We start from the raw sequence: 24,617 nt of genomic DNA, 5'->3' as shown, positions 1-24,617 counted from the left end.
AACTGCTCAGTTCTGCACACATATATTGTATCCAAGATCTACTGTAAACTATTTAACATGTATAGGACTGCTTGCCATCTGCGAGAGGGGGTGGAGGGAAGGAGAGGAAAAATCGGAACAGAAGTGAGTGCAAGGGATAATGTTGTAAAAAATTACCCTGGCATGGGTTCTGTCAATAAAGTTATTTAAAAAAAAAAAAGAAATAGCATCTAGAACATCCCCAAAGAAGCAGTATCCAGCCTCTACTTGAAATACTCAATGACAAGGGAACCTGATATCTCCTCAAGCAGGTAGTAATCAACAGGCTAATAATGAGGTAGATATTCTTTATATTCAAACAAAAAGAAAGGTCGTTCGGCAACTTCCATAAGAGCTTCTAATTCTGTCCTCTAAAATCAAACCAAACAAGCCTTATGCCTCAACCACATAACAGCCTAAAAGTACCTATACTATACCTACAGTTAAACATTCAACTACTTGATTATTCCATAATTGGCTAATGATACATTCTATCACTTATACTGGTGGTCAAAAGGAAAACAAAACAAAACAAAGAAACCAAAAAACCTCCAGCAGGATAATCAGTGAACAATCTGTTCATGGCAAAGTAGTATTTCAGAGTATGTATGTACCAGTATTTAGCCTACAGCCCCGAGTCACAGAGCATTTGAACAGGGATGGATTCCAGATGGTTACATTAAGAAGGGAGTCACTGTTAGCACTGATAAAAAGAAAAGGGGTGGGACGGATGAGTACAGAAGGTCTTTAGCCAAGCATTATTTGGTTTCACTTCAAACATCACATTTTCTTATTAAAATACAGCATTATGATAATTAAACATGGAACTGGGAATAAGCAACTATTTGTTACCAGCAGCAAAAGCATAAAATTAAGTGTCAGTTTTCAGTATATGTCAATATATGAATAAAAGCTGTAATCAAAATACCAAAGCTAGCTTTTCCAGGAGCATTCTCCTATAATCTGAGTCCTTCTTTTGTCCTCCCTTTCCTTCAAAGTTTGAGTTGAAATAAAATCAGAAGAAGTAATAAAAGAACCACCTTGTCTTTACTAGTATGAGCCACAAATGTGAGCCATGAGAAAAAAACATGCTTAAGACATATTAAGACAAATACTGAGAAACTTCAAACAAGCAGAAATGTTAACTGAAGAAAACTGACTGAGTACCTACCTAAAATAGATATGGTTTAGAAAAGATCAATGGACTTAGAACTGGGAAACCTGGGTTTGAATCAAAGCTGCATTTAATAGCATGGACTTGGGAAAACCATTTAACTTGCTTCCTTTGACTCATCTGCAAAATGGGGACAGTCCCCGAGTTGTTATATAGACTTTGTTGGTCTGGACTTAAAAAATCAATAACATGGGATTTTCCTGATGTAGGAATTCATGATGTTTCTTCACAAATGCAGATTGGCAACTTATATATAACAGTCTTAGAAGATTACCTGAAATGTTGGAGGGGATGTGGGAAAACAGGGGCACTGATACATTGTTGGTGGAATTGTGAACACATCCAGCCATTCTGGAGAGCAATTTGGAACTATGCTCAAAAAGTTATCAAACTGTGCATACCCTTTGATCCAGCAGTGTTACTACTGGGCTTATATCCCAAAGAGATCATAAAGACGGGAAAGGGACCTGTATGTGCCAAAATGTTTGTGGCAGCCCTCTTTGTAGTGGCTAGAAGCTGGAAAATGAATGGATGCCCATCAATTGGAGAATGGTTGGGTAAATTGTGGTATATGAATGTTATGGAATATTATTGTTCTATAAGAAACGACCACCAGGATGAATACAGAGAGGATTGGTGAGATTTGCATGAACTGATGCTGAGTGAAATGAGCAGAACCAGGAGATCATTATATACTTCAACAATGGAAGTGGATTTCTTCGACAAAGAGACCTAATTCAGTTTCAATTGATCATGGATGGACAGAAGCAGCTACACCCAAAGAAAGAACACTGGGAAATGAATGTAAACTGCTTGTATTTTTGTTTTTCCTCCTGGGTTATTTATATCTTCTGAGTCCAATTCTCCCTGAGCAACAAGAGAACTGTTCAGTTCTGCACACATATATTGTATCCAAGATCTACTGTAACCTATTTAACATGTATAGGAATGCTTGTCATCTGGGGGACGGGGTGGAAGGAGGGAGGGGAAAAATCGGAACAAAAGTGAGTGCAAGGGATAATGTTGTAAAAAATTACCCTGGCATGGGTTCTGTCAATAAAAAGTTATTAAAAAAAAAAAAAAAAAAAGAAGAAGAAAATTACCTGAGGCCCTAAGAAGTTAAACAGCTTGCCAAGGGATCATAATGTCAAATGTGTCAAGAGGTAGGAATTAATCCAAATATTCCTGACCCCAAGGATGACTCTTTATCCATTTAAATACTCCTTTTGTTGGGAGGATTAAATGAGACAAATCTAAGAAATATAAATTCCAGAGGACAGATGATGAAAAAAACTACCTAATCTCAAAAAGAGAAAGGCAGAATAAAATAATCATTTTTGGACATGTCCTATATGGAATGTTTTGCTTGACTATGTGTATTTGTTACAAAGTTACACACACACAAACACGGGTAAGGGAGGTAAATAGGGGAGAAAATGCCTATGAATTGAAAAAAAAAAAAAGAAAAACCCTATTACTTCTGTTATCCCCCCTTTTGAATTATTACCGTTAATACTCTTTAGACTACTTTTTGTCTGACAATTTTGGGGAAATTTGAAAACGACAGAAAAACTGTCATTGGTAGATTTAATTTCCACAACCCCTTAAGTGCCCTAGACCCCAGCTTCTCAAAATGTGCTCCAAAAGGGGCCTCAAAACTAAATGTGGGGGTAGCAAAAGTATGATTTATTATCAGTAAATGTTTGACTCATACACCTACTTTATATACCTAACCCGGGATCACCTTAAAATTTCTCCAGCAAAAAAGGAGTGGCAAGTAGAAAAAGTTTAAGATGCCCTGCTCTAGACAAATGGCATCTAAGAGAGAAAGGTTTCGTTTCTTTTACTGAAACATTTGAGCTCTCACTCTTCAGTTAAATGATATTCCTCTCTAACCAGCAAGGCCTGTTCAGGTCCTTGAAAATGGAGACTTTTCCATTAATAAAGCTTCCAAAGCTAGACCTATTAGACAACGCTGTTCCCTCCACGTTCATCCCGGAGGTTTCCAAGATGCCTAGTTCTGGAAAGCAGCGATCGCTTTTCTCTCCCTGCTTTTCTTCCTCACCAGATGGTGAGCATTTTAGTAACAACCTCCTTGGGAACCTTCCCAGCTCGGAGGGGGAAGACGCAGAGAAACAAAAGCCCCAGTCTCATCGTGGTGAAGGAGAGGGAATCGCACTCCGGTTATTGGCCAAACGCAGGCGATCGCAGCGCAGGTAGGCGAGATGGGGCCGTGCGGGTCGATTTAAGAGAATTACTCTGGATTGCCCGCCTCCTCCGCTTCCCAAAGCCTTAAGTGCACAGAACGGCTCAGGTAAGGGACGGGGGAGAGCAAGACAGGAGCAAGCCCCGAGCTAAACTCCAGCTCCTCCGGGCAGAAGGGGGCCGGTCAGTCGGACCCTTGACCTTTTTCAGGAGCTCCCCGGCTCTTCGTCCTAGGGCCACCAAGGAGGACTCGCCTCTTTCAGGTAGCCCCAGGTCGTCTCCCTGCTCCCCTCCCCATTCCAACCTTGGTACAGGTAACTTTTCCCCTCCCCCAGTCCACCCGGCCCCAGGCACTGGGAGCCTGCAGCCCGCAGATGGCAAGCACAGGGCCACCGCGATGCACTGTGGGAACGGTAGTCCCCAGAAGTGCCTCAGCCCCGGTCACCGATGGAGGGCCAGACTGCCACTCCCAGAAGCCTCCGGGCCTCGGCTTCCCGCAGCCCCGTCCGCCTCACCTGTTCCACGGAGGTGACCGTCTCCACCGCGTCGTCTTGCAACCGCTCCTGCACGTGCTCCGGACTCAGGCAGTACAGAGACTCAGACCAGGCTGGGGGAAGGGGCGGAGAAAAATAGGAAAAGGAAGAAGCAGCAGCGGCAGCCATGGCTTAAAAAAAAATAACAGCTGGCGGCAGACTGTACTCAACCTCGTCAAACTGCAACGCGTAGCGTATTGAATCCCGGGCGGGCCGAGGCTGCTACGGCGAGCGAAGGCGGCCAGAAAGTACGGAAGGCGAATCTCCGTCCCATTCTCCCCGCCCTCCTCCTCTGAAACGCATACTCTCGCACGTTTTTTTCTCTTGGCAAACTGCTGGGATGTTGCCGCCCTCCTTAGGGGGAAGCAGCTGCTGCAATATTCTTAACCCGGAGGAGACTGGAAAACAATTTGCCTTCAAGTTGCGTTTGTTTGTGGTACTGACGGAGTAGCCGGAGAGCAGTCACACCTACTCTCTTGCCCAGATCTGAACCTCACCTGGTTTTTTAATGAGAATAATACTAATAAAGCACCCGGATAATGCTTTTTATGCAAACATTCTGCCTCGACACAACAGATATTTCCCAATAAAAATCCACCCAAACCCAATTTGATTGTCTTCTATTAACAGAAAGATGTCTTTAAATCTCTACAATATGGTATAAATACTTAATTTGAGCTTCTGACCTCATTTACCTCGTTGCAATCTTTGTTCAGCTTGTTCTTTTGGCTCTGCAAAACTTCTTACAAATCTCGTGTTTCTTTGAATTTTTCAGCTTCACTGTTCTTTATGGAATGGGGATATTCCATTAGCTTCACGAATGTATTATATAATTCACTTAACATTCCATAGATTTTAATATAATTTATTCAGTCATTCTTTTATTGTCATAAATGTTACTATGATTTTTTTTTTCCCTTTTGTGTCTTGATGTCAGTAGATTTCTTTAATCAACTCAGTATCTGAGTGCTAAGGCTTAAGGCGCTTCAGAATTCAAATCATCCAAAAACTCTAATTTTACAAATGAATAAACTGAGGCATAGAGAAGTTAAGCAATTTACCTAAAGTTATGCAGGTAGCAAACATCAGAGGCAGAATTTAAAACCACATTAATCAATAAGCATCTACTACGTGCCAGGCAATGTGCTAAATTCTATGGATATAAAAAGTAAAAGATTGCTTCTGCCTTCAAAGAGTTTAGAATAAAACAGATTCCAGAGACTGTATATCCCTGTCTAATCCCGCTAGTGGTATCTCTATGTGATGAACATTTTGTGGGTATGAACAATTTAACAATTTGTTGTTTCAAAGGATTTCAAGAACAGTTAAATTAATTCACAGTTGTGCCCAAGTAAATTAGTCTCCATCATTCAGTTTTCTCACAGCAGGGGTGTTCCGGAACCTGTTCAGGATTGTTAAATTTTTAATGCAAGCATTTACATCTTGCTTGTATATGAAGCAAGATTTGATTTATTTTTTCCTGTCTAGACTTAAGAAATGTTGATAATGCAATTAAACTTAAAATTATATGCCTGACGAATATTTGTGGCAGCCCTTTTTGTAGTGGCTAGAAACTGAGTGGATGCCCATCAATTGGAGAATGGCTGAATAAATTGTGGTATATGAATATTATGGAATATTATTGTTCTGTAAGAAATGACCAACAGGATGATTTCAGAAAGGCCTGGAGAGACTTACACGAACTGATGCTGAGTGAAATGAGCAGGACCAGGAGATCATTATATACTTCAACAACAATACTATATGATGACCAGTTCTGATGGACCTGATGGACCATCCTCAGCAATGAGATCAACCAAATCATTTCCAATGGAGCAGTAATGAACTGAACCAGCTACCAGAGAAAGAACTCTGGGTGATGACTAAAAACCATTACATTGAATTCCCAATCCCTATATTTATGCCCACCTGCATTTTTGATTTCCTTCACAAGCTAATTGTACAATATTTCAGAGTCTGATTCTTTTTGTACAGCAAAATAACAGTTTGGTCATGTATACTTATTGTATATCTAATTTATATTTTAATATATTTAACATCTACTGGTCATCCTGCCATCTGGGGGGGGGGGGGGTAAGAGGTGAAAAATTGGAACAAGAGGTTTGGCAATTGTTAATGCTGTAAAGTTACCCATACATATAACCTGTAAATAAAAGGCTATTAAATAAATTTATATATATATATATATATATATATATATATATATATATATATATATATAAACTAAATAAATAAATAAATAAATTATTTGCCTGCTTTTTTTTTGGAGAATCCAATCTTTTTTTTTCTTTTTAAGTATTTTATTTTTCCAATACATGTAAAAACAATTTTTAACATTAGTTTTTTAAATTTTCCAGTTTCAAATTCTCTCCTTGCCATTCCTTTCCCCCTCACTGAGAAGGCAGTTTTATATAGGTTATATGGATGCAATCATGAAAAACACATTTCTATATTAGGTATGACAAAAACATATACACAAAACCACCAAAAAAAAGTAAAAAATAATACACTTTAATCTGCATTCAGATGCTATTAATTCTTTCTTTGGAGGTGGATGTCACTTTTCATCATATACCCTTTATAATTATCTCTTAAATCTTTGTATAATTGAAAATAGCAGTCATTCACAGTTGATCATCATAAAATGTTGGTTACTATATAAATATTCTCATTTTGGAGAGCCCAGTTGTTAGCATTTATCAGTACACCCTATATTGCTTATTAAATATTGCTTGAGTTCAGTAGAAGTGTAGTAGAAGGTGCAGAGAATGACAATTTCAAGACTTTAATAACAATATTAATAATAATAATTTAATAGTAAGCATTTATATAATGTTTCAAAATTTGCAAAGCACTTTACATACATTATCTCATTTGATCCTCACACCATTGTTGTCCCACATTTGAGTATCTTTGTTAGGTTAATGAATGGGAAATGGTACCTTAAGGTTAACTTGATTTTGCTTTTATGTAATTGTTAGTGATTTTGAACATTTTCAAGTGGTTGTTGATACTCTGTCTTTTGATAACTTTCATGTCCTTTGATTACTTATCTACTAAACCGTGGCTGTTAAATTTGTATGTTTGTGTCAATCCCCTGTGATTTTGGATATAAGAAATAGTTACTGCAAAGTTTTCCCAATTCATATCCTTTCTTCTAACTACAATGATTTTTTGCAAAGATGTATAATTTTTAAATTTTTGTACAACTCTTTCTTTATAACAACACAGGATAGTATTATCCAATTTCACAAGTGAGGAAACTGAATTCAGAGAGGATAAGTGACTTACTATAGTTAAGCAATTAGTTTTTAGAGATATCATTCACTCTTATTCCAAGCTTAGTATTTTTCCTGGTGTACACATTGCAGTTACAAATAGCAGGGGAAAAAATACATGATTTGGATAATTATCATTGTTTTAGACAGCTTTGTCCAATTGACCTAATCTTGCATCCGTTACATTGAATGATTTTGACTCTACTGTATAAAAATGCCCTTTCCAAGATAAACTCATCACTTCAGAGAACTAGTACCTTTAGTATAAGGGCTGACTGAGTCCTTTTCAGGGCTGTTCATCCACTTTTGGTGTCCATTTAGCCTCTAACTTTCACCTGTAACTCTAAGAAGCTATACCACGTACAGCAGACACTCCCTAGTAAACCATTTCACAGACAAAGCTAAACTAGACTGAAAGTAATGGATGGGCCAGAAATCCATCAATGAGTTCAAGGAGTGTCTTCCCCTAGCGTGTGAAGACTTCCCCTGCCAGAATGGATAAATGAGAACAATCTGTTCTAATGTCTAAGAAGTGAAAACAGACACTCCAGAGAATTTAGAGGTTGGTCAGATATCAAAGATGCCAAGGGTATTTACATCCAGGACCATCCCCAGTCACTGGACTTTGATGACTCTAGAAGAGTGAGGCTGATGATTTTGTGCAACTCTGACTCACTTAAATCCAATGTATGCTCATCAAAATATCACTCTCTGGTGTCATTGGTCCTCTTTGGGAGAAAATAAAGAATAACATCTTGCTGTTAACTTTATTTACACTACCTCTCTTAGTCTCTGATTGGAGGAAGTACCAACATCTTCCTTTTCCTTCATTTATGGAGGGCAGAAACTGGACCCCCAGCCCACTCAATTTTGTATCAGATGATTAAATAAAGGAATGATATGGTCAGATCTGTGCCATATCTGTGACACTGTGTGCCAACTTTATGGGAACTCAATTTGACAACTGAATGGAGGTTGACTTGGCAATAGCCTGGGTAGGAGGTGATAGAAGTTTGCTTTGGGATAGTAATGATGTCAGAAAGTAGAGGGGATAGAATGAGGTATGAGAAATTAGAAAGAGCAGGATTTGGCAACTGATTGGATATAAGAATGGAGTAAAAGAATGAGAAGTCAAAAATGACAGCTGAATTATGAACCGGGATGGGACAGAAGAGAATGATGAGCACCTCCATACCTATACACAAAGTTGGTCATGCTCTTGACCTTTCCACCACATACAAATGTATAACCTCTATGTCCAAGAATTATGAACCTCCCTTGTATGACTACTATCTATTGACTGTTCACCTTTTCCTCTAACTTCCCTTACAAAACCTCACTCTTCACTTGTATTGTGACCTCCAATTCCTAAGCCCCTCAGTTCCTTCTCTGGCTATCTCCTCTGTACTAATCACATTCTCCTCTTCTCCCCATCTTGACCCCTGATGAACCAGTTTAATAGTATACTGTCCCCTTCTCTTCAATTCCTAGCTCCCCTTAATTCCTTGGATTAGGTCCAGCCAAGTTTTAGATTTGGATTACTCTCATCATTCATTACTTTCATCTACACAGAGGCTATTGAATACAGATTGAGAAAATCATACAACTGTTCTATATCTATTACAAATTTAAGCTACACAAGTCCACACATGTGGGGAGCTGGCACTAATCCACAGCCACATAAGGCCAACCTTGAATAGGTTGAAATCTCCTAATCACATCATACCAAAGACTTCCTAAATAGGAATCTCCTAATCACATCCTAACTTTGAATAGGCAGATATCTAGGCATCCCCTAATCGCATCATAGAGCTTCCTGCCACCTGAAACATCTGAGCAGCTCATCCTTGGGCGGGATACCAACCCTTTGTCTAGGACCCCCACCCTGTATTGTGTTTGAACAAACCCTGCCTTCTTTTCTACTGCTATATATATCTGTACTATTGCACCCCATTAAAATGAGGCTTGATCAGAATGATTTGACTTACCTCCATTTTGCTGGTCCCCTCTCTCTTGCCCTTATCTCTTACTCTGCCTTGAGGGCTGAGGCACACACATATATATATATATATATATATATATATATTATATATATATATACACAAATAAGCTAGTGGCAGTTGAAAAATTACCAGGTAATTCAACAGAGCCGCTTATTAAGAAAAATTATACTGCTTACATATCTTAAAACCATGTGATCATGAAAGACATTGTTCTTTGACCAACCCTGGTTTCTGTTTTTATGATCTAAGTCTCTGAAGTGGGTTGTTACTTTCTAGGAACTCCATCTTGTGTAAAGTTCACAATGTCCAGTAATTGTTCCAGGACCTTATGTTTTCTCATGATTTCAAGCTTAAATGTACCCTAGATTAATTTTAGGAGGGTAGAAACGTCCCAGTTACCAAAGTTTCTATCTTCCTGGGAGTTCACTGCATATATACTACATGTGTATGTGTATATATTTATTTATATCTCTGTGTGTATATAAACACACATGTATATATGTACATAGTGGGATTTATTATCCCATTCTCCTCAGTAACTCTTCCAAACCTTTTCATTTCTCCTTAAACCTATTAGGAATCCCCTTTCCATCATTCTCAAAGATGAGAACCTGGTCTCATATTTTACAGAAAAAAATAAAGCCAACTCCCTCTTCATTCCTCTTTGTAATCATCTGTCATTTAGATGCTTTCTTCCACTTTCTCCTCTTTATTCCTGTCTTATAAAGTGGCCTTATTCTTTTTTTTTTTTTAAATTACTATTTCCTCCCAAATACATGTAATAAATATTTTTAATTTTCATTTAAAAATTTTTTTTGAGTTTCAAATTCTTCCCCTCTTCTCTCTCCACTCCTTGAGAAAGCAAGCAATTTAGATTAAAAAGGAGTGCACACATTCATCCAATGATCCAGGAGTCCAACCCACAGCTGCCAAACTAAGAAAAAGGGAGGGGCAGATTATTTTGTTTTTCAGAGTTATAACTTCTGTGGCTCTTGGTGAGGATTTGATGGTAGATATAATAAATTCTGTGACTCTGAGCTTTGGTGTTTTCAGTGTTAATACATTTTTACCCTCTGGTTTTAGAACACCAGGGCTTATTGTCCTTACTCTTTAGCAAGGCTAATCATCTACTTGTTCAAGTAATCCCATTCCATTCTCTCTCCTTCAACAGATTGTCCCCTCTCTCATCCCTACTCTAGCATTTATTTTCAATTTCTCTCCCCTTTATTAGTTCATTTCCTACTTCCTATAAACATGCCCATTTCTCCCCTAATCCTGAAAAGCTCTCATTTGGTCTTCACATCTCCACTATCTATCAACCTATATATATTTTTTGCCCTTGTAGCTAAACTCTTCAGAAAGGTAATCTACACTTAGTATATCCCTCCACTTTTTCTCCTCTCTCTCTTAACCACCTACAATGTGATTTCTGACCTTATTTTCCCACTGAAACTATTCTCTCCAAATCCTAGTTTCCCTTTTAAAAATTTTTTTATTTCCAATATTTTATCCAAATATATGTAAAGATAGTTTTCAACCAACATTGACTTTGTAAAACTTCCATTTTTTTCTCTCTTCCTCCTTTTTATCTCCCCCCCCCCCCCCCCCGCTCCCCAAGACAGCAAGCAGTCTGGTATAGGTTAAATATATATAATTCTTTCAAACATAGTTCTATATTTGTCATATTGTACAAGAAAAATAAGACCAAAAGGGAAAAAAACATGAAAAAGAAAAAAACAAACAAACAGCAACAACAACAACAAAGGTGAAAATACTATGTTTCAATCCATATACAGTCTCCATAGTTCTCTCTGGATGCTGATAGCATTTTCTATCCTAAGCCTATTAGAATTTCCTTGAATCACTGAATTGCTGAGACAGTCAAGTCCATCACAAATGATTATCATGATCTTTTTATTATTTCATTTAACATCAGTTCATGTAAGTCTTTCCAGGCTTTTCTGAAATGGCCTAATCATCGTTTCTTATAGAACAATAATATTCCATTACATTCATACACCATAAACAATAATGAACTGAACCAGCTACGCCCAGAGAAAGAACTCTGGGAGATGACTAAGAACCATTACATTGAATTCCCAATCCCTATATTTTTGCCCACCTGCATTTTTGATTTCCTTCACAAGCTAATTGTACAATATTTCAGAGTCTGATTCTTTTTGTACAGCAAAATAACAGTTTGGTCATGTATCCTTATTGTGTATCTAATTTATATTTTAATATATTTAACATCTACTGGTCATCCTGCCATCTGGGGGAGGGAGTGGGGGGTAAGAGGTGAAAAATTGGAACAAGAGGTTTGGCAATTGTCAATGCTGTAAAGTTACCCATATATATATAACCTATAAATAAAAGGCTATTAAAATAAAAAATAAAACATTCATACACCATAACTTATTCAAACATTCTCCAACTGATGGACATCCACTCGATTTCCAGTTTCTTGTCACTACAAAAAGGGCTCCCACAAACATTTTTGCACCCTTTCTGTTTTTATTTAAATCCTAGTTTCTTTCTTTCTTTCTTTCTTTTTTAATAACTTTTTATTGACAGAACCCATGCCAGGGTGATTTTTTTACAACATTATCCCTTGCACTTACTTCTGTTCCGATTTTTCCTCTCCCTCCTTTCACTCCCTCCCACAGATGGCAAGCAGTCCTATACATGTTAAATAGGTTGCAGTATATCCTAGATACAATATATGTGTGCAGAACCGAACAGTTCTCTTGTTGCACAGGGCGAATTGGATTTAAAAGGTAGAAATAACCCCGGAAGAAAAACAAAAATGTAAACAGTTTACATTCATTTCCCAGTGTTCTTTCTCTGGGTGTAGCTGCTTCTGTCCATCATTGATTGATCAATTGAAACTAAGTTAAATCTTCTTTTTATCAAAGAAATCTACTTCCATCAGAATACATCCTCATACAGTGTTGTTAAAGTATATAATGATCTCCTGGTTCTGCTCATTTCACTTAGCATCAGTTCATGTAAGTCTCTCCAATCCTCTCTATATTCATCCTGTTGGTCGTTTCTTACAGAACAATAATATTCCCTAACATTCATATACCACAATTTATTCAGCCATTCTCCAACTGATGGGCATCCATTCATTTTCCAGTTTCTAGCCACTACAAATAGGGCTGCCACAAACATTTTGGCCCATACAGGTCCCTTTTCCTTCTTTATGATCTCTTTGGGATATAAGCCCAGTAGTAACACTGCTGGATCAAAAGGTATGCACAGTTTGATAACTTTTTGGGCATAGTTCCAGATTGCTCTCCAGAATGGTTGGTAAATCCTAGTTTCTTAAATTATGGTATCTTGTAACTAAATGCAAGTGTTGCAGCATTATGACTTATTATTTTTCTGAGGCAATGGAGGTTAAGTGATTTGCCCAGGGTCACAGCCAGGAAGTGTTAGGTGTCTGAGATTAGATTTGAACTCAGTTCCTCCTGATGTCAGGGCTGGTACTCTATCCACTGCACCATCTAGCTGCCCCCAAAATGGAAATTTTTATCTTTCTCTCAAAGCCTTCCCCACCCCTACTACCTTTTCTGTTAGTATGTAACACAGCACCACATTCCCTAGTCCTTCAGACTAGAAATCATAATCGATTTCTTAATGTTTCTTATCTCCCCATATCCAAATTGTTACAAACTATTGATTTCACCTTTGCAACATTTCTTGAATACAACTTCTTATCTCTTCTGACACTGCCATCGCTCTAGTTTGGACCCATGTTTAAACTATTGCAATAGTGGACTAATAGGTCTGCCTGCCTCAATCTCTTATTATTCTAGTCCATCCTCCATTCAGCTACTAAAATGATTTTCCTAAAGCACTTGTCTGATTATGTCATACAGTCCTCCTCAGACCCCAACTCAGCGTACCCAACCACATTCCCCCAATTTCAAGGGACTTCTTATTGCCTTCAGGATCAAATACAAAGTGAAGGGCACTCAAAGCACTTTATAACCTAATCCCCTCCCACTTTTGCAATCTTCTTATACCTTACTCCTCAAGAGGTGCTCTTCTATCCAGTGACAGTTGTCTCTCGACTATTCCACAAACAAGACATTCTATCTATTGACTCTAGAAATTTTCTCTGACTATACCCTACGCCTGGAATAGTCTCTGTCCTTTGTTATGACTACTGACCTTCCTGGTTTAAATTTTTTTTTAATTATAGTTTTTGGTTTTTTTTTACAAGATATATGCATAGGTAATTTTTCAGTATTGACAGTTGCAAATCCCTTTGTTCCAATTTTTTCCCTCCTTCCCCTCACCCCTTCCCCCAGATGGCAAGTTGACCAATACATGTTAAATATGTTAAAGTATAAGTTAAATAAAATATATGTATACATGTCCAAACAGTTATTTTGCTCTATAAAAAGAGATGAACTTTGAAATAGTGTACAATTAGCCTGTGATGGAAATCAAAAATGCAGGTGGGCAAAAATATAGGGATTGGGAATTCTATGTAATGGTTCATAGTCATCTCCCAGAGTTCTTTCCCTGGGTGTAGCTGGTTCACTTCATTACTGCTCTATTGGAACTGATTTGGTTCATCTCATTGTTGAAGTGGGCCACGTCCATCAGAATTGATCATCATATAGTATTGTTGTTGAAGTATATAATGATCTCCTGGTCCTGCTCATTTCACTCAGCATCAGTTCATGTAAGTCTCTCCAGGCCTTTCTGAAATCATCCTGTTGGTCATTTCTTACAGAACAATAATATTCCATAAACTCCATATACCATAATTTATTCAGCCATTCTTCAATTGATGGGCATCCCCTCAGTTTCCAGTTTCTGGCCACTACAAAGAGGGCTGCCACAAACATTCTTGCACATACAGGTCCCTTTCCCTTTTTTAAAATCTCTTTGGGATATAAGCCCAGTAGTAACACTGCTGGATCAAAGGGTATGCACAGTTTGATAACTTTTTGAGCATAATTCCAAATTGCTCTCCATAATGGCTGGATGTATTCACAATTCCACCAGCAATGTGTCAAGTGTCTCTTGGTTTAAATTTCAACTAAAATTCCACCTTCTACAGGAAGCCTTCTCTAACCCCTTTTAACTCCAGTGATATATATATATATATATATATATATATATATATATATATATATATAAATTTCATGAGAATGTGTAATGGGCTGAGGCTTGAGCTGATGCACTGAGGTCCCAATCACGTGAGGCTAAATAGTAATTGGACTATACTCTATTAATATACATGCTTGGGTAAAGAATGGCCCCCGCCCACTCTCTGTGCAAGTCCTGATGTGTTGTACAGGAAATGACGATTTTGGTGGGTGGAGGCAGAGAGACAGGAAGAGAGGTTGGAAGAGATTGCTGCCTGGGTTCTACTCTGGTGGTGCTGGTCTCTTGGCTTTTGGTCTAGTAGCTTCTTGACTCAGCTGCACACATTGCTATCGCCGATTCTCTCCCACCTCCGATCTTTCTTCACTGAGAATAAGGACTGACGATTTTCCCCTAACCTGAATTCCTGACTCCGGCTGATTTTAAAATACGCGGTCATCACAAGAATGGGCCCCAAAATCTGAAATAGTTTTAGAAATAAATTTATGAGGTTATTTGGTAGAGGAGAACAAGCTAGAAAGGAAATGAGGCTCCTTCTTTCTGGAAGGTTTACATTATATAGGATCTAAATAAGGGTATCTACAAACACAGGAACCATATGGTACAAAACTACATAGGAAAGCAATTTTGCATACTGAAGATAGCCTAAAGCAAGGTAAATTAAGATAGATAAGCGTAACTGTTACCCAAAACAGAAGCTTGGGGTGGATCTCAGAAGTTCCTGGATGGCATAACCAAAACCAAGAACGCCTTGGTGCTTTGAATGGATCCTGACCCTTGGGGAATCAGAAATACCTTTTAGCCATCTCTGACATTCCTAGAGCGTTGTGTAACATGATATGATGTGGATATACATGTGTGTATGTGTGAATATATACATGCACACACAATATGGTACTGGGTAGTATTGGGACAGCAGTCCTGACAGTTTGTGTATTGCCTCCCCCATTAGATTGTAAGCTCTTGAGGACAAGAACTGTCTTTTGCCTTTTTTTTTTTTTTTTTTTTTTAAATCACCAGCACTTATCATAGTACCTGGCATATAATAGTGATTAAATACGAGGTTAAGGGAGTGTTTTGAAAGGTGAAAAACTCACAGAGACTTTCTCATAGCCAAAAGGAGCCTTTTATTTTATGAAAAACACACAGGCTAACCATAGAGGATTTAGCAGGGGCAGAGATTGAAGAGGCCTGAGGGGAGAGGGCAAAGAAGGGAGGGATTAGGTAGGGTCCTGGGGAGAGCAAACTTAAATGCCCATTATGTATGCTTTAATGTGCCTGTTCAGGAGGAAAAAAATCCCTCAATCTCAGGGTCCTGGAAACTAAGAAGTGCTCATTATTTGGGTCCAGGTGCAAGATAGCAGCCCGGATTTTTGGACGACAAACCAGACATCCTTGAAAGAAAGTTTAGTGGAACAAAGATATCAGGCTCAACTCCCTTTCTCTCACACACAGTTTTCCAAGGTTATGGCATATCACTCCCAATAGCTACATTCCTAAAGTGACTGCATCATTTCTAAAGCTGAGTGGCCTAAGTTTCTTGAAAAGTATTGGGGTTTCTACTGCTATTGGGGTCTCTACTACTACACCATTCCCAAAGGCTGCACCACATCATTGCCCCCTCAAACATTTGGGACCCAGATTCATTTGGGGCTTCTAAAACTGCATCAGGTTGATAAGGGGTGTAAAGATGATCCTGCCTAGCAGGGCCTAGATTGAGGAGAGTAGATGCCATGGAGTGCTGAGCCTTGGGATCAGGTAAAGGATGGTATCTGGGTTGAGCTTGTAGTTGGAGGTGCATGACTTAGAGCCTAGAAGAGACAAAGTATACGAGAAGGTTAAATAAGAGGTGCTATTTTCCAAAGGTTCCACGTACAACAGAGCCTAAACATGGGAATAGGATACTGAGCAAGGATGGAGAAAGGATGTGGGTCTCTGTGACCTCTAAGATAGTTGCATTATAAGCTTTATATGGGAAAGGAATGTTTTTCTCTACCTGTATAAGATTATAATAACAGTTAAATGCACATTTCTAGGGCAAAATTTAGAGTTTTGTTCAAGGGTCTATCTCATCAATAGTTACTTTTAAATGTTTACTGATTTATTGGTAGTAATAGGGAAGTTAGGAAGGGAGGAGGGTTTGAAACAGAAAATATAATGAGTTCAATTTAGGACATATTGAGTTTAAGATATCTATGGGATATTTAATTGGTAGAGGACCATCTAGAGATGTCCAAAAAGCAAAGATAAAAAATTAGAGGTCAGAAGAAAGGATTTGGGCTGAACAAATAGATCTGAGAACTAGCTGTATAGAGATGATAATCGAATCCATAGACACTGACAAAATCATCAAGTGAAATAGTATGGAAGAAGAAGAGAAGAGGTCCCCTTTGGACCCTCATGGTAATGAGGAAATGAGATTTTCTCTCCTTGAGAAAAGGCAAAACACCCTCTGTTTCTTCAACTAATCTTTGTAAGGTCTGGTCTCTAGTATTCTCAATATGCTGGTCAAACTCTTGTGAATGCACTCTAGTTTGTTAATAGCCTTCCTAAAATGTAGAATTAAATAGACAAAATACTCCACATCTCTGACCAGTACAGAGGATAATAGAACCCTATTCCTATTTGTAACCACAGCAGACTCATTCACACTATAGCCAAAGAGGAAATTCTATTATATATTGATAGCCAATTGGCTCAGTATTTTTCTTTTTTAATAATAGCTTTTTATTTTTCAAAATACATGCAAAGATAGTTTTCAACACTGACCCTTGCAAAACTGTTCTAAATTTTTCTGACCTGCTCACTAGAGGATTTCAGTACTAGCCTGAATCCTGATCATGGGTAAGGAGTGAAGGGGCAGAACTCATAAAGTTAGTCAAACAGGAGTCTGTTTATTCAAAATTTTCTCAGCCTTATATATCCTAATACACTTACATAACCATAGCACACTGCACATATGCTAACTATAGGACACTGCACATGAGGGACCACATAAACTTGCTGTTGTGTGCAGATGTTTCCTTGCCACTTTAGTATAACTGCTTTAATTACAACAAGTTGCAGGCCCCCTGACTCCTCAGAAAGGCTGAGACACCCCTGGGAGGGATGGGAAGCCAGACCAGACACATCAGCAGGGTTCCACTGGACTAAAGGGACTTATACTTCACCCAGAGTTCCCTACTATCTGCAACGTTCTATATCTCCTGCTTTCTTTTGTTTTAATTGAAGTAGATATACATTAGTAATTAAATCTGTAAAATAAGTTTCAGCATGGGAGGAATCACACAGGCAAGTAGTAATATAACAAGCAATATGAATAAACAAGATACTATGAAAGACTTCCATGAATCCCAGAAGGAAAGTATAAAAAATAAGTATTAATTCACAACAATACACTTCCTTCAGCAGCCAAGAGATAGTCTAAAGTGTCAGGGAATCCAATGATTCCTGCAAGTTTTGAAATCCTGCATTAGTCTCATGAGCAATTATTTTTATGATCATGGTAATATTTGTTAGTCAATTGCCATAAACATAGGGCCATGCTCTTTCAATGGCGGACATGATCAGAGATGGAACCACCCAATGTTTCCTGGGTCTTCTCTTTTTCTGTCTTTCTCCAATGGACAAGATGGATAGGGCATGTTGGCACCCATTGGATTCCTTCTGCATCTGTAGAGACATCTGTAGAGACCAAGCTGTTAGTCTGTCTGGTCCCTTCCATTCATCATTCTCCGGATTTCTTCACATCACCTGGCAACTATCTAAAGATATTGGAGCTGCTCACACTGGACACTGCCCTTCCAGTGAGTTATGAAACCTGTCTGCCAGAACCAGTGGGTCCTCATCAAAAACCAAACAATTAATAGTATAAAGTGTTAAATTTAGAAGTTCTCTAGATATAGATATAGAGAAGATAGAGATAGATATAGGGAACACAGTGATAGCTATAGAAAAGATAGAGGTAGATTTAGAGAAGATAGAGAAGACATAGATATAGAGAAGGGATAGATATAGGGAAGGTAGTGATAGGTATAGAAAATATAGTGATAGAGAATCTAGAGAGAGCTATAGTGAAGACAGAAATAGATATACAGAATATAGCATAAGATATAGAGAAGGTAGAGATATAGAGAAGATAGAGAAATTAGAGATAGAGTATATTTATTTTATTTTATTATTTTTTTTTATTATAGTAACTTTTTATTGACAGAATCCGTGCCAGGGTAAATTTTTTTTACATTATCCCTTGCACTCACTTCCGTTCTGATTTTTCCCTCCCACCCTCCACCCCCTCCCCTAGATGGCAAGCAGTCCTATATATGTTGAATATGTCCTAGTATATCCTAGATACAATGTATGTGTGCAGATCCAAACAGTTTTCTTGTTGCACAGGGAGAATTGGATTCAGAAGGTAGAAATAACCCGGGAAGAAAAACAAAAATGCAAACAGTTTACATTCATTTCCCAGTGTTTTTTTCTTTGGGTGTAGCTGCTTCTGTCCATCATTGATCAATTGAAACGGAATTAGGTTTCTTTGTCAAAGAAATCCACTTCCATCAGATTACATCTTCATACAGTATCATTGTTGACATATATAATGATCTCTTGGTTCTGCTCATTTCACTTAGCATCAGTTCATGTAATTCTCTCCAAGCTTCTCTGTATTCATCTTGCTGGTCGTTTCTTACAGAACAATAATATTCCATAACATTCATATACCACAATTTACCCAACCATTCTCCAATTGATGGGCATCCGCTCAGTTTCCAGCTTCTAGCCACTACAAACAGGGCTGCCACAAACATTTTGGCACATACTGGTCCCTTTCCCTTCTTTAGTATCTCCCTGGGGTATAAGCCCAGTAGAAACACTGCTGGATCAAAGGGTATGCACAGTTTGATAACTTTTTGGGCACAGTTCCAGATTGCTCTCCAGAATGGTTGGATTCGTTCAAAGCTCCACCAACAATGTATCAGTGTCCCAGTTTTCCCCACATCCCCTCCAACACTCATCATTATTTTTTTCCTGTCATCTTAGCCAATCTGACAGGTGTGTAGCAGTATCTCAGAGTTGTCTTAATTTGCATTTCTCTGATTAATAATGATTTGGAACACTCTTTCATATGAGTGGTAATGATTTCAATTTCATCATCTGAAAATTGTCTGTTCATATCCTTTGACCATTTATCAATTGGAGAATGGCTTGGTTTCTTATAAATTAGAGTCAGCTCTGATAGAGTACATTTATAGAGAAAGAGAAGATAGAAATAGATGTATAGAGAGAAGATAGAGATTGAGAAAAAAGATATAGACGAGGGAGTGAGTGAGTGTGTGACAGACAGAGACAGAGAGGACAAGGAAGGAGAGAGAGAGAGAGAAAGAGAGAGAGAGAGAGAGAAAGAGAGAGAGAGAGAGAGAGAGAGAGAGTGTGTTTCTGTTTGTGTTTTGTGTGTGTTCATTCCACAACCTGATATTTCACCAGCTAAGGGGCTGCCTTGTATTTCTCATCTTCAAGAAGCTCTTACAGGTAAGAGGCTCCATGATGCAGACTATTCTGGGGATAGGAAAAACTGAATACATGTAGGAAGAGGAAGGAGGAAGTTTGCATTTTGGGGGGAGGTGTATAACTTTGTGGGAAGACATTGTTCTAGAGATCAGTGTGAGAGATCTTCCTTGTGCCAGCAATAGGGAATGAACAAGATGCTTGTTCCTCAATATATCTGAGATTATAAGAGAGAAACCTCTTCTGTAGCCTCTTAGGAGATAACTCAAGTTATCTGGGATTCACCTACAAAGAAAAGGGCATTTTGTTGTTGTCCTGAAGAGGCTCCTCTGTTCTTGAGTAGAAGAAAGACATGGACCTGGGAGTCAGGATGACTTGAGTTTCAAATTCAGTCTCAGATAGAGTTGAGAGTCCCTGAGGCAAACCATTTCCCCTTTTTGCCTCCATTTCCTCACAGGGTTGATATAAAGATCAAATGAGATGGTATACTGGGAAAGGCTGTCCAGTACAGTGCAAAGGACGGAAGAGAGGTATTTCCTCTCACACTCTCTCCCTGATGTGACCCTGAGATTGCCTCCAGGTCCTCATTGCTTAGACCATTCAAACAATTCCATCCTTTGGGGGATCAAGCTTAACCCTCAAACACTTGTGAATTCCCTTAGCCAGAGAGGAGGTGGGACAGAGAAGCATCAAAATTCTTAAACTTTTTCTGACAAGCTACTGGAGCCTCTTCCACCTTTCGCCAAGCCATATTTTAGAGTCATAAAACAAATTCTTTATAATCTCAAAATGTATATCTATCCCATTTTTGTTTTTGATTGGAGGGCTGGACCAGGCTGTTTGTTGTACCTGTAGATCTCCAATGTAGGTATGGATAATCCTTTTCTCCCTGTACTTAGGTAGACAATCTTTTCGTTACTTCTTAGTGTCCTGATGTGTTTCAAGGTGGTGAAAGTGTTAAGAAAGGTTTATCCAGGGTACAAGTGTAGGTTAGGATTTTCAAACCTCTATTTCTGGCCCATCTGATACACATTGTATTTAGTACTTTGCCCTTAGGGCTTGTGGAGTTGAGAACAGAAATAGGAGAGAACTCTTCAGGGAACAAAGAAACAGGGATAAGTGCCAATGGACTTTACAACCTGATAGGTGCGTAGGATGTTGTAAAATCAAAGAATATTGTAATTATTCTCAGAAATTTTGTGCTTTAAGCAGTCTGATAAGAAAGTACCCATCCACCACAGCAAACAAATGAACTTGATAGATTTTTTTTTATACTGACAGACACTTTGCCTACAAGGTTTCAACTTCTTCTACTTGTATTCTCATGCAATGGAGTTTCTCACTTGCTGCCTTTGGATTTCTTTTAATGATGAGGAGACCAGAAAGAAGGGATGGAGAAAGGAAGAAACAGGGATGGGATCGTAGGAATGGATCATTTTTATCAATTGTGTTGAGGCTGGCTCTATTGTTAAAACATAGAAGAGGATGAAAGGCAAACAGCTGGGCTGTGCCCAATGAACTATTAGAGCCTTCTTGGACTGCTTGCTGCTCCTTTAGCTGGGAAGATGCAGTAGTTATTGGAAGCAAAACTGAGTATTTATTTGTTGACATTTTTTTCCCTCAGGAAATCTTTGCACTGCAAGATGGTGAAAGGAAATGGAACATTTTCCCATGGTGAGAATCAATTAACAAATATGTAATAATACTTCTTCTTCTATCAGTCACTATATTAAATGAGGAAGATACCCCAAAAATTAATTGAAAGAGGCAGGACCAAAAGTACATCAACTAGAAGATGCCTGATAAATAGAGAGTATAGAAAAATAGCATCAGAAAGCATCATCGGAATGGAACAATGAGGCTATCAGAAGAGCTAAGGAGACAGGTGGACAGGGTGACCAGCTTGTTAGCTATGGGAGTGAAGAAAAGAAAATCTCTGGGGGAAAATGTTGTTGAGTAAGGAATGAAAAGATGCCTCAGTCAATGGATGATATGTGGGCTAAGAAAAGAGAAGAGTGGTGGATGACTGAGCCTGCCAACCTGGGTGACAGAAAGGGGAATTTCAGAAGAGGGCAGAGGGTGCAGGACAAAGAACAAATTCTGTTTTGGACACATTGAGGTTCTGGTGCAATTGGGCATCCAGGGTACAAATGTTCAAGAGATCTTAAATACGAGCTGGGGAAGAGAGTTCAAGATAGAGACTGAAGCAGAATCAATATACTTGGTAGTGTTTTAAGCTTTATCTGTTTCCATTGCTTCATAGGAGGATGATACTTGTAACTCGTTAGGACTTTGCCGTGATTCTGGCAGTTAGAAGGAGTAAATATTGCCAGAGAATAAGAGGTGTGAGGTGAAGAGGGAGGGATAATATCTTTTCTTTAAAAAGGAGTGAGATATGACCAACAGGGTGATTTCAGAAAGGCCTGGAGAGACTTACAAGAACTGATGCTGAGTGAAATGAGCAGGACCAGGAGATCATTATGTACTTCAACAACAATACTATATGATGACCAATTCTGAGGGACCTGGCCATCCTCAGCAACGAGATCAACCAAATCATTTCCAAAGGAGCAGTAATGAACTGAACCAGCTATGCCCAGAGGGAGAACTCTGGGAGATGACTAAAAACCATTACATTGAATTCCCAATCCCTATATTTATGCACACCTGCATTTTTGATTTCCTTCACAAGCTAATTGTACAATATTTCAGAGTCTGATTCTTTTTGTACAGCAAAATAACGTTTTGGTCATGTATACTTATTGTGTATCTAATTTATATTTTAATATATTTAACATCTACTGGTCATCCTGCCATCTAGGGGAGGGGGTGGGGGGGTAAGAGGTGAAGAGTTGGAACAAGAGGTTTGGCAATTGTTAATGCTGTAAAGTTACCCATGCATATGTCCTGTAAATAAAAGGCTATTAAAAATAAAAAAATTAATTTAAAAAAAAAAAAAAAAAAGGAGTGAGATAGGAATGTACCAGGAAAAGGAAAAGGGAGAAGGAGAATGGTGCAAATTAACTTCCATACGAAAAAGAATCAAATAAAAGCTTTTCCAGTGAAGGGGAAGAGGGGGTCAAGAGGTTGGTTGAGTGAACCCTACTCTGTTCAGTATTGCTTCAAATAGGAAATACCATGCATAATGACTAGGGATATGGAACTCTGATCTTAGCCTGCAGGAAAATATGAAGTTAATGTAATATGGGAAGGGAGGGGTGATAAAGGAAGAGGTCATTTTGGAGGAGTAAGTGATCAGCAGCAAAACACTTTTGAGGAGAAGCAGAGTGTAACAAGAGAGAATAAATGGGGGGAAATAAAATTAGAAATAGTAAATGTTAAAATTTATGAAACAAGTTTCTCTGATGGAATATCATTGTTCCCTGGGAAATGATAAGCAGAATGTTCCCAGGGGGAAAAATAACCCTGCATAGTCCTCCATGAACAGAATGAAATATGCCATATATGAAATGATCGCAATGTTCTTCGATCATCAGCACAAAATGATATTGTTATTCTTAGTAACACAATCATCCATAACTACTCTGAAGGAGTTATGGTAAAAAAAAATCCTATCCGTTCACAGAAAAAAAAGTATTGTATCTGAATACAGATCGAAGCATTCTCTATTTCCCTCTTTATTTTTCACCTAATTTTCCATAAGGCTTTTTATTTTTCATTAATATGGGAGATCTTTGTTTTTTTCTAAACTTTTATGGAAATGTTTTGCAAAATTTTAAATGTAGTTTCTTAATTGTGGGTGGGAATCAAGGAAAGAACCTAGCAAAAATTAAAAAAAAAAAACAAGAAAATATTTTTTGAATGTAAATTGGGCAAAATATTAAATAAATTTAATAAAAAGAAAAACATGCATTCACTTTTGAACTTTGGAAGTTATAAGAATAATTTTGCATTTCAATTAGTAACACTCAACTGCATGAGAATGTGAGAAACCAGAGTGCAGAGAGTTTAAAAGCCAAAGAAAGAAGGAAGAAAAAGTAGAGGCCACAGTCAAAAAACATTCATTATCTACTGTGCACTAAGCTCCATAGTGAGCACTGGGTGTACATAAAGAAAGGCTCAAGGTGATTCCTGGCCTGGAATAGCTACCAGTCTAAGGAGGTGACTCCATACAAACAACTCTGTTCAAATAATGGGGTGACCACAAAAATTGAAGTAAGGAAATTATCTCTTGGGCTTCCTCCAAGTATGCCACAAAGGAGAGCATGTTGACAAGGGCCCAGTTGTCCTCTAAAGGCCAGGTGTTACTCTTGGGAGATCACAATCCCAGAGCTGCTGCCATCTTTCCCGACCACAATCTCTTTCCTGATTCCTTCCCCTTTGCTCATATGGTCCCTTCTTCATTCACAGACTTGGTCCAGGAGCAGCAGAAAAGCCTAATGGAGAAGGCAAAATCACTGATATTCCGAGGTCCTCCTCACCGTGTTGCCCCCTCATCAAAGAACAACGATGTGCAAGAGCCGGACCTTGAGGGCCAGGAGGGCAGCATTCCTGACAGGCCAAAAACAGAGGGAAAGGACATCGTGGCCTCATCGTGGCTGAAGGGTTTGGCTTTGGCCGTTCCTCTTCTGTCCTCGACAGTTCCTTTAATTATGATGGAACCATTCGCTCCTGGTTCCCCCAAGAGGCATCCAAAAGCCACCCTGGCCTGTCCTGGCCAAGCAGCTGATGCTCCTCCAAAGAGGACATCAAAAGTGCATTCAAGGCTGGCCACACCATCCTCAGCAATGAG

At 38.6% G+C, this 24,617-nt stretch overlaps 1 protein-coding gene across 1 annotated transcript in view; it reads right to left on the bottom strand.

Annotated features, from left to right (window-relative positions):
• The window catches only part of FNTB (farnesyltransferase, CAAX box, beta), a 76,345-nt gene extending 72,051 nt beyond the window's left edge, over window positions 1–4,294 (bottom strand). The window contains exon 1 of the mRNA XM_031952721.1: window positions 3,913–4,294. Within this exon, the coding sequence (XP_031808581.1) occupies window positions 3,913–4,059 (147 nt within the window). The 5' untranslated portion in view covers window positions 4,060–4,294. The remainder of the gene's footprint in view (window positions 1–3,912) is intronic.
• Between the last annotated feature and the right edge of the window lie 20,323 nt (window positions 4,295–24,617).

This window comes from Sarcophilus harrisii, chromosome 2 (genome assembly GCF_902635505.1).
Source record: "Sarcophilus harrisii chromosome 2, mSarHar1.11, whole genome shotgun sequence".
Taxonomy (NCBI): domain Eukaryota; kingdom Metazoa; phylum Chordata; class Mammalia; order Dasyuromorphia; family Dasyuridae; genus Sarcophilus; species Sarcophilus harrisii.
The sequence above is the reverse complement of the archived record's forward strand: the minus strand, read 5'-3'. Positions and strand labels throughout refer to the sequence as shown.